General features: G+C 41.6%; 1 protein-coding gene across 1 annotated transcript; it reads left to right on the top strand.

Moving 5' to 3' along the window:
• Positions 1-1,010: 1,010 nt before the first annotated feature.
• CDC37L1 (cell division cycle 37 like 1, HSP90 cochaperone) lies at positions 1,011-9,996 on the top strand. Its single transcript, XM_069879815.1, has 7 exons — positions 1,011-1,136; positions 2,381-2,662; positions 4,049-4,133; positions 5,980-6,095; positions 6,393-6,515; positions 7,431-7,586; positions 9,814-9,996. The coding sequence occupies exons 1-7, from the start codon at positions 1,029-1,031 to the stop codon at positions 9,913-9,915; spliced, it is 972 nt and encodes a 323-aa protein (XP_069735916.1). The 5' UTR covers positions 1,011-1,028; the 3' UTR covers positions 9,916-9,996.
• The last annotated feature ends 762 nt before the right edge of the window (positions 9,997-10,758 follow it).

Here is a 10,758-nt window from a genome sequence, read left to right as displayed (position 1 = left end):
GGCCAGAACATGGCTATCAAATTTTATTTCAGAGAGACTGAAGTGTCTTGTGTTATGAGGTCTGTTCCTCTTGAGAATGAAAATTACACTCTGTAGCTTTCAGATTTCTTAACTACGCAGCTTTTCACCTGTGTCAATAATAGCAACAGGTCAGAAGGGAAAGTATGTCACTCAGGGAAAGGCCTGATGTGAGCCAGATGCAAAGAATTTGAAACAAGTAGATAGACAGGGAAAGTAGTTTGAAAAATAATGGAAAAATGAAAAAGAAATAGATCATCATAGAATCACCAGATTGGAAAAGACCCACTGGATCATCAAGTCCAACCATTCCTATCAAACACTAAACTATGCCCCTCAGTGCCTCATCCACCTGCCCCTTAAACACCTCCAGGGAAGGTGACTCAATCACCCCCCTGGGCAGCCTGTTTCAAGGCCCAATGATTCTTTCCTTCTTGTGGTGAGGGGCCCAGAACTGAACACAGGATTCAAGCAGTGGTCTCACCAGTGCCGAGTACAGAGGGAGAATAACCTCCCTGGACCTGCTGGCCACGCCGTTTCTGACACAAGCCAAGATGCCGTTGGCCTTCTTGGCCACCTGGGCACACTGCTGGCTCATGTTCAGTCGCTGCCAACCAACACCCCCAGGTCCTTCTCCTCCGGGCAGCTTTCCAGCCAGACTTCTCCCAGTCTGTAGCACTGCACAGGGTTGTTGTGCCCCAAGTGCAGGACCCGGCATTTGGCCTTGTTAAACCTCATGCCATTGGTCTCAGCCCGGCGGTCCAGCCTGTTCAGATCCTTTTGCAGAGCCTCCCTAAACGTACGTGAAACCAGCAGTAAGGAAAAATAAAATGGTGAATCCTTGTGGGAAGCTCCAGCCCGCCCCTCCCTCACCCCTCGGCCCCGCCCCCTCACCGTAGCCCCGCCCACCGGGTGGGGAGGGGCAGGAGGAGGCTCTCGCAGGCCCGCCCCGCCGGCCGGAAGCGGCTTGCAGCCTCACTTCCGGCGAGACGCGCGGGCCGGTGGGGGAGATGGCGCTGTGGCTGCCGGGACCCCGGGACGGCGCCGCCCCGGCGGAGGACGGCGACGAGGAGCCGGGCCGGGCTCCCGCCTCCCGGCAGCCCCTGTCGGAACCGCAGGTACCTCCGCGTCCTTCCCCCGGCGCCTCGGCGGGGGGCGCGGGGGGCGGCGGTGGAGGCCGGGGCGGGCGGAGGCGCTGCCGGCGTGGGGGGAGCTGGCGCTTGGTGCCAGGAACGGTGCCACGTTTGACCAGCGATGTGGAGGGAGCCGGCCTGAAGTTATTCCGGCATCCTTACGCCTAGAAATCGGATCCGTGGGCGGTTTTGTTTCTCTGTTGGCTGGGGCGAGTCAGCGTTTTGTGAATACGTTGCCAGGGATTGTGCGTGTTCTTGCAAGAAGCTGCCATGACGTTAGTTTCCCAAACAGGGAAATGTTCATCTTGTTATGTGGGAAAAAAAAAAAAGATTAAAATGCTGCAATTCCCAAACAAAATTGGCACAAGAACATTGATGTCCCCTCATTAAAGTTTCCTTCAAATAATAGTTCACAGTTCGTGTTGTCCTTCATGTCCCTCTGCCAGTGGTTGTCGGCACCACGGATTTCCACCAATAACATGGCACTGGAAGGCTGAGGAGATAATGTGTATGTGTGTCTTTTTTCCACTCTTCATGCGAAGGCACGGCATATGCTTTTATATAAATAAAATAACAATTTTATAAGTTATTGGGTGTGAATTCCTGTCGCACACCTGGAAATAACGTAAGCACAATGGCTTAAGGGCTGACTTTTTTTTCCCCAGCTATGAGTAGTGACTTTCTCAATGGATTTGACCAGAAGGGGCATATGCTTGTGCTGGGCCTCAGCCACTTCATAACTTAAATTCCACCTTCACCATCAGCCGAAAGGAAGATGTTGGTCATCTGTTAGGTAGTAATCCTTATTGGAATGCAGGCAGCAGCAGTTACTTTACTGTTGAGATCTGACATCATAAAACCAATACTTTCTTCTCAGAAGTATATATTGAGAGTATTCAGCTGTTGCCGGCATTGCAGCCAAAAGATAGCCAGGGGGATTTCAGCTGTATCAAAAGTATCTTTACAGTCTGGAAACTATTACTGATTGAAGTACTTTATCCGTGATTTTGCAAATGCACTTAGCAAAATTAAGACAGCTTGAATTAGAAACCTCTTTCTGAAAATCTAGCAGTACAATATCAGGATTCATCACTCCTATGAATATAATGCTGCATATCTAAGTTGCCTTCTAGGTGTATTATCTTTGGGATTTAGGCCTGTCTGCTGCTATATAAACTGTAAAATGTCAGTTTTCCCTCCAAAAATAGCATATCTGATTTTCCTCACAGACATACCGCCAAGGGATTGAATTAGCCTGCCAAAAAGAAAGTGAGTTCGTGAAGCACTCTGTAGAATGCACATGGAACCTAGCAGAAGCCCAGCAAAAGCTTGGTAGCTTAGCACTGCATAATTCAGAGTCCCACGATCAGGAATCTGCTCAAGCAAAGGCTGAAGCTGCAGAGCTAAGATGGAGAGAGGAAGAGTGGAGAAGAAAAGAAGAAGCGCTAAACCAGAGGGAAAGACAGAATTTATGGAACACAGATCCTGTTAGTAAGGAGGTATTTAATAAGGTATGACCCATATCAGTGTGAATGAGTGTCTTCTGTGTCCAGTGTAGCACAAAACCACAGTATGTGTTAATGAGTCGAGGGGTTTTTTTTCCTAACTTTTCCTATGAACGGGAGCAAACTGCACTTCTGCAAGCAAGCTGCAAATCTGGATGACATTTCTCTACCAGAAATGCCAATCAGAATTTGCGTGGGTCGTCAGGTATTAGACATGAGCCCGCAGTGTGCCCTCAGAGTCCAGAAAGCCAACCATATCTTTGGCTGCATCACAAGAAGTGTGGCCATCATGTAGAGGGAAGTGATTCTTCCCCTCTACTCCACTCTGGTGAGACTCAGTCTGGAGTACTGTGTCCAGTTCTGGAGTCCCCAGTATAGGGAAGACACGGACCTATTGGGATGGGTCCAGAGGAGGGCCACAAAGATGGTCAGAGGGATGAAATACCTCCCCTGTGAAGAAAGGCTGAGAAAGTTAGGATTGTTCGGCCTGGAGAAGAGAAGTTTCTAGGGAGACTTTATTGACCGTATTGCAGTCCTTTAATACTTGAAGCGAGCTTCTAAGAAAGATGGCAAGAGATGTTTTTACGCTGCCTGTAGCAGTAGGACAAGGGGCAGTGGTTTTGAACTGAAGAGGGTGGGTATAAATAAGAAATATTTTAGGATGAGGGTGGTGAGACACTGGAACAGGTTGCCCAGAGAAGTTGTGGGTGCCCCATCCCTGGAAGCAATACAGGTCAGGTTGAGTGGAGCTTTCAGCAACCTTATCTGGTGGAAGATGTCCCTACCCACAACAGGAGGGGATAGAATAACAATGATCTTTAAATGCCCCTTCCAATCCAAACCACTCCATTATTCTGTGTAGGGCAAGTGTTGCCATGGGCCGAAGAATCGTTTCTTCACATGAAGAGAGTGCTTCTGTATTGTGCCAAATTCTTAAAATGTGAAACTGTTACGTTTTTATCTACTAATAACTACTATAATACAGATTATTTAGCACAGACTTCTTTATATATATATATATACACACACACATATAGTAGAGTCTTAGCTTTGATTTCACAATTTAATTTGAACAGCAAGCACATGTCCTAATTTCACTGATTAATCTGAATCCAGGCTGCAATGTACTTGATTCTCCTTGGTGATGGATCAGTTAATTCCTACCCAAGGACAGAGGTTTTCCAGAGTTCTTTGGTCAGTAGACTGTAATGAGACTTTTAAGCTCTATTATTAGGTAATGCACTTCTTAAAAGAAAACCTTCTCAAGCGTATGATGTGACTCTAAAATTAGAACATAGCTCTTTAAATAGTAACATATTAAAATATAATATTATGTATCACAAAAAGGTATGTCTGGAGTTTCTGTGATAATACAAATTTTCTCTTCCTCAGAGTTTTATTAATCAAAAAGAAATAGAAGATGAAGATGTGTCTGAACCACTTATGCAAAAACATGAACAAAAGATTAGACATTTTGGTGAGTCTGCTTTTTCCAACATTTTGCAGTTCAGACTTATACAGAATTTATGTAAGTTTGCACCTTATTGTACGGAATGAATACTAATAAGTGAAAAACCTGGCTAAATGACTGTTCAGCTTTATTTTATCAGGACAGATAATAATAATTTTGAAGGGATATGGGATGTAAACTGTAGAAGCTTGTTAGTTCCTGTAACTTACATTTAAAAAGAACTTACATTTTAAAAAAAATTAATACTCAAATGAGCTAAAGCCCTGAAAACTAAGTTTCTAGCAACTTTTTCTGCTGTTCAGTGGGAAAAGTCATGGACATTCATGGCTGTGTAAGTCATGTATATAAAAACACATGGGATTTTTCATAGCTGTCTCGTTATAATAAATGTTTTTCTAGTGGCTGTTAAGCTATCAGAATAATGACTGTCCATTTCTTAAAAGTATATTTAATTATCCACTAGGTGTCACTTTAGCTCTGTCATAATTCTTGAGTTCAGTTAAGCAACAAAGATGGTCTTGTAATCTGAAATTTTCATTGTTCTTGTAAGTGGTTTCCACTCTTAGTTACAGGCTGCTTTCAGACTACGATATAGTATAGGCATATTTGGAATTCAAGAACAATCGAAAACAGAACTGAGCTGGCAAAATTCAGTTCTTTGTAGTTTCAATGTTTTCTTGCAGGATTCCTAGACAAGAGTTGGGCAGAATTACTTTATTGTCTAAGTTCAGATTAAGCTGTTATAGAAGCAACCATATTACACAACATCACCAATTTTTTTCATACCTCCTATACTCAAAGCCATGTTGTTATTTTAATTCAAAATGCTTAAGTCCATTGTAAAAAGGGACAGTATATTAATGCTCTTTCAAGACTCTTCTTCTGTGCTAGCTGCTGCCGAGAGGTCATGTGGACTTTGCTAACTGTGGTGCGGAAGTCCTGCTTCTGGATCCTGTTCTGGCTTCCAAGCAATAAAAAACTTATTTGGAATAGCTCTCTTGGATCAAAACAGCCAAAAGAAACACCAGCCATTACTTTCTTTTCAGGCATTAGTTTGCTAGAATTAATATTAGCGTAGGTCTTTAGCCCAGTTATAATTACACACTGATAGACTGGCAAAGCTGCACATCTGGTTGCCAGTAAAGACTTGACTGTCAGTGGTACCTGAAGGACAGCTTCAAGAAGTGGTCTAAGTATTGAGTTCTGATTTTTAAACTTGGCTCTTTACATGAAGAGCTTCATGTTATCATAGTTGAATCTTCTAGTTAACTTCCCGATACTGACATGGCTTTGCTTTTTGATATCAAGCTGTTCCTGTAATAAAATTCAAATTTCTGAAAAATACAGCAAACCATGTGTTAGAAACACTTTTATTTTTGACAGATTACACATTCTTTTCTTTGAATTCTTATTTGCAAACATTTAGAGGATTTGTATTTGTCAGAATCACTGCAGAATGTAAATTTATCCGAAGTTTTTTTAAACTATTTGATAGTGTAACTAATAGTTACCTACACCACTTTCTTAGTGTCTATGAGAACTGATAAAAAATAATCAAATTTTCAAAAAAAATCAAATAATCAAAAATGCTAGAGATGCATTAAAATTTAGGAAATTGTGACTGTTAAAATCTACTTTTAATATCTTCAAAGTCTGATTTTATCTGGTGGTAACGCTCTTTCAGTGTTGGTTTTATGTATAAATAAAGCCACTCATTTAGCTGCATGCTGTCATTCTGAGGTTATAGAATTGCAAAGGTGTTATATATGCCTGGATATCAATGCAAGTAACTTCCTTGCTGCAATAAGTCATTTATCCATTTAGAATATCCTAACTATGTTTCTCTCGTCAGGTATGCTGAGCAGATGGGATGATAGTCAAAGATTTTTGTCTGATCACCCATATCTCGTATGTGAAGAAACATCTAGATATCTCATGTTGTGGTGTTTTCACCTAGAAGCTGAACAGGTATGAAAATGATGTTTAAACTATTTGAAAGCATACAGTTTCTCCTTTGCAGCTCAGAAAAGCAGACAAACTTGATTAGCTGTTTAAACTGTTCTTCCAACCCTATCTTCATTGAAAGAAAATTCTACAGTGCATTGTCACATGTATGTCTAGTTATAGCTATTATCAGATCCCTTGCTTCTGCGAGCATCAGTTCTCATCTGTTTAGGAATTCAGAGAAAAAGAAATTATGCTGAATGTTTAGAAAAATAATTATATCAAATATCCTTAAATCATAACTTCTTTTTTTTTCCCAAGAAAAGAGCTTTGATGGAGCAAGTAGCACACCAAGCAGTTGTAATGCAGTTTATTATAGAAATTGCCAGAAACTGCAATGTGGATCCAAGAGGCTGTTTTCGTCTGTTTTTCCAAAAAGCCAAAGTAAGTCAATTTGTGTAATGATGGGAGAAACTCTGGATCCTGTGCAAGGGAACCAGAGTTTTAGAGGTGGTTTCTTCCTGTCCATAAGAGGCTAAATGTTTTAATTGACTGACTGGTTGACTGAGGCTTATGGGGGAAGTGTCTTGTTGGTAAACTAGGAAGAATATTTTGGTGTAATTCCAAGTCTGAAAATGAAAGTTTTGTGGATTTTGCTTATGCCAAAGGGAAAGCAAGATAGAGCAGGAGGACAAGAGGAGTGTTATACACAAGTATTAACCAAGTAACAACAACAAACAGGCCAATTTAAAGACTGATTTTGGCCAATTACACTTGTGTTTTTACAGTGTACCTACATATGGTTATAACTTTCCATTGCATCAGCAATTCACAGTGGGGCCCAAAATAGTGTCGCTTTCTTGTTACTGAAATAAAGAAATCCAGAGCTATGCAGAAGAAATGCAGGAATACTGAAACTGTGGTTTACTGTAGACTGTATTCAGTTATTCAAGACTGATGGATCTCGGTATTGCCTAAAGAGGTTCAGTTAAAGTGTGAATCAACTTGTGCTTTACTTTTGACCGGAGTGCTACAACAAGCACCTGTTTTTCTAAAGGTACTAGCTTCTCACTTGAAATAAGGGAAGGGTTAAAATTAGACTTAATTTTACATGTCTTTAGATAGATCATTTGTTTTGCTTTTTCATACAAACACTACACATTACCTTAAAATTAAATCTCTCTGAAATTTCATTTTAAATCGACTAACATTATTCTTGAGATTTTCATAGTTGTTATTCCCCAAAAGGTATAACATACATCACTGTATTCTTTTTCAGCACTGTACTTTTTTTGTACACATACAACTTAAAAGTAAATATGGATGAAGTGCAGCTATTTTTTTTTCTCCTCTTTGTAGACAGGAGAAGGCTATTTTGAGGCTTTTAAAAGTGAACTTGAGGCATTCAAGACGAGAGTGAGAATTTGGTCACAATCACATGGCTTTCAAACTATGTTACTACATGATCTCAGTGTCAATCCTGGTCTTGCAGGACAGCTGACATCTTTTTCACAGGTAGGTTTATTATTTCTAGAAATTAATTTAACTAAAATAAGATTCAGTCCAGCCTTGAGAAGTTGTACCTTCCTGAAATATCAAGGGGATTATTCCTTGAACAACTAGTGCTCAGGATATATCATGCAGTATTATCAAGACGCAAGGCATAGATGGGCTTTCCTTTTACTTTTTGAAATTCAGAAAGCATCAGTAAAAGGTCGGAAGGGTTCTGTGCCTTTGTATATTCATGCTCAAAATAAACACTGCATCATAAAACTGATCAGGTGCTGGAATTGTGTTTATTCTTTATCACAAGCAGTGAAATGAGCCTCCAGTGTATTGTGGTTTGAGTGCTAAACCATGACACAGTGTAAACTGACTAGCCCTGTTCGTGGCATCCTTAGGGTAAGCCAAGCCTAAGGAAAGTCTGTTGCGATAATAGGGAAACTGAGGATACTTGGGTGTTTTTTTTACATTACTAGTGATAACCACGTTCTGGAATGAAGAAGCAACTTAAAATACTGCCAGAAATGGAATTGGGGAAATTATTTGAAATTATTTGATTATTTGAAATTATTTGATTACAGCACCTTTCAAATAAAGTCCCAACAGATGAATTCTAAGTAAATGTGCAGGCAACTGCTAGAAATATTAAGACCGAATAAAAGCTATGCAAGGAAATGTAAGAAAGTTACGGGGAACTACAGGTCTGTCAGTCTGACCTCAGTGCCAGAGAAGAGTCATGGAATAGGTGATCTTGAGTGCTATCATGAAGCACTTGCCAGAGAACCGGGTGATCAGGCCCACTCAACACGGGTTCACAAAAGGCAGGTTCTGCCAAACTAACCTGATCGCCTTCTGTGACAAAGTGACTCAACTACTGGACGAGGGAAAGGCTGTGGATGTGGTCTTCCTGGACTTCAGTAAAGCCTTTGACACAGTTTCTCACAGCATTCTGCTTCGGAAACTGTCAGCCTCTGGCCTGGACAGGCGCACACTCTCCTGGGTGGAAAACTGGTTGGATGGCCAGGCCCAGAGAGTGGTGGGAAATGGAGTTAACTGTAGCTGGAGGCCAGTGACAAGTAGGGTTCCCCAGATCTCAGTGCTGGGTCCAGCCCTGTTCAATGTCTTTATCAATGACCTGGATGAAGGCATCGAGTGCACCCTTAGCAAGTTTGCAGACGACACTAAGCTGGGTGGAAGTGTCGATCTGCTGGAGGATAGGGAGGATCTACAAAGGGATCTGAACAGGCTGGACTGCTGGGCAGAGTCCAATGGCATGAGGTTTAACAAGGCCAAATGCCAGGTCCTGCACTTGGGGCACAACAATGTGTGCAGTGCTACAGACTAGGAGAAGACTGGCTGGAAAGCTGCGTGGAAGAGAGGGACCTGGGGGTGTTGGTTGACAGTGACTGAACATGAGCCAGCAGTGCGCCCATGTGACCAAGAAGGCCAATGGCATCTTGGCTTGTATCAGAAACTGTGTGGCCAGCAGGTCCAGGGAGGTTATTCTCCCTCTGTACTCGGCACTGGTGAGACCGCACCTTGAATCCTGTGTTCAGTTCTGGGCCCCTCACCACAAGAAGGATGTTGAGGCTCTGGAGCGAGTCCAGAGAAGAGCAACAAAGCTGGTGAAGGGGCTGGAGAACAGGCCTTATGAGGAAAGGCTGAGAGAGCTGGGGTTGTTTAGCCTGGAGAAGAGGAGGCTGAGGGGAGACCTCATTGCTCTCTATAACTACCTGAAAGGAGGTTGTAGAGAGGAGGGTGATGGCCTCTTCTCCCAAGTGACGGGGGACAGGACAAGAGGGAATGGCCTCAAGCTCTGCCAGGGGAGGTTTAGGCTGGACATTAGGAAAAAATTCTTTACAGAAAGGGTCACTGGGCACTGGAACAGGCTGCCCAGGGAGGCGGTTGAATCCCCTTCCCTGGAGGTGTTTAAGGCACGGGTGGATGAGGTGCTGAGGGGCATGGTTTAGTATTTGATAGGAATGGTTGGACTCAATGATCCTGTGGGTCTTTTCCAGCCTAGTGATTCTGTGACACAGAGAGATACTATAGGTTGATGACTTTCAGAGCATATTTCCTTCCTATTGCAAATAGGTCTTCTCTTAAGATGAATAACAGGAAGAGTCCTATTTAAGCTAAAAAATGTTTCTCTTTCTCTCTCCCTCCCTCTGTCTCTGTCTCCCTCCCTCAATATATACACTTATGAAAAATTAAGCTGTCAATTTTCCATCTGTTGCAGAACACAGGTGACCTACAAGGTTCCATAAACACAGATGCCTGCAGTTTAAACTCTGTGATACAAAGAGATGAAGAAGAATCCAAAATGATGGATACAGTATAGTACTGTTAAGACTGAGGCCAAGTTCTCTTTATTTTTGGGCGTTTTGGTTTTTTGTTTTTTTTTTTTTTCTGAAGAAACAAACACAGCTATTTTCTTGACATTTATTTTTCTGGGTACTGCACTTTATTTTTGGTGTCAGTTTTTATTCGTTGTTGTTGTTTGGTTTGGGGGGAAGGTATTTTAAAGGGTGGGTAATTCAGAAAAACTTGTAATATTGTTTGAAAATGTGCTGCTAGGTTTTTTTTGGTTGTCCTTGAAGAGCAGGGTTCTCATATTGCCGAATGTGAAACTGGATGTGTTTTCTGCTACTAACCTTGCCTTTCATGAATTTAGAAATTAAAGTATGAAAAAGAAAATCTGCACAAATACAATGTTTACAAGAAATGGTAGATTCTTGGTAGAATCTGCTGTTGTCTTACTACAGATGTAGAAATGTTTTAGTCTATGAATATCGGAAATCACAACTGTACTCATGCTACCTTACTGACATTATAAGCTCTCAAATTTGATTATCACTAATAGCAATAAATCAGTGTCTGGTATCAGTATTTCAGATCTGAATGGAATAGATTAAAACACTGGCTTTCTACCTCTGCTAAGGGGATTTAAATGTTACATTGTGCTTTCATTAAACATAACTTGGTTTTATCCTAAAATATAAGCAATGTGTTTCTATTTGAGTGCTGGGTTGTATGATTCCTGAAAGTCTGAGTCTCTTCTTGTTCATAAAGCCAATTTCAGTTTGTTTTTTAAAACCAAGACTCATTATAAGGAGAAGTATTTGATAGAGGGGATGGAGGGAACTTGAGGTACAAGGGTTAGGTTAAGACTTCAGTTAAAACA

Source organism: Phaenicophaeus curvirostris, chromosome Z (genome assembly GCF_032191515.1).
Source record: "Phaenicophaeus curvirostris isolate KB17595 chromosome Z, BPBGC_Pcur_1.0, whole genome shotgun sequence".
Classification (NCBI taxonomy): domain Eukaryota; kingdom Metazoa; phylum Chordata; class Aves; order Cuculiformes; family Cuculidae; genus Phaenicophaeus; species Phaenicophaeus curvirostris.
Note: the sequence above shows the minus strand (reverse complement) of the source record. Positions and strands in the feature narration are given on the sequence as shown.

What these genes read in the sequence shown, in the direction of transcription:
- CDC37L1 (XM_069879815.1), top strand. Translation starts at nt 1,029, where the DNA reads ATGGCGCTGTGGCTGCCGGGACCCCGGGACGGCGCCGCCCCGGCGGAG. An exon ending in GTAAGGAGGTATTTAATAAG is followed by an intron (nt 2,663 to 4,048) that starts GTATGACCCATA and finishes TCTCTTCCTCAG; the next exon opens with AGTTTTATTAATCAAAAAGA. An exon ending in ACAAAAGATTAGACATTTTG is followed by an intron (nt 4,134 to 5,979) that starts GTGAGTCTGCTT and finishes TTCTCTCGTCAG; the next exon opens with GTATGCTGAGCAGATGGGAT.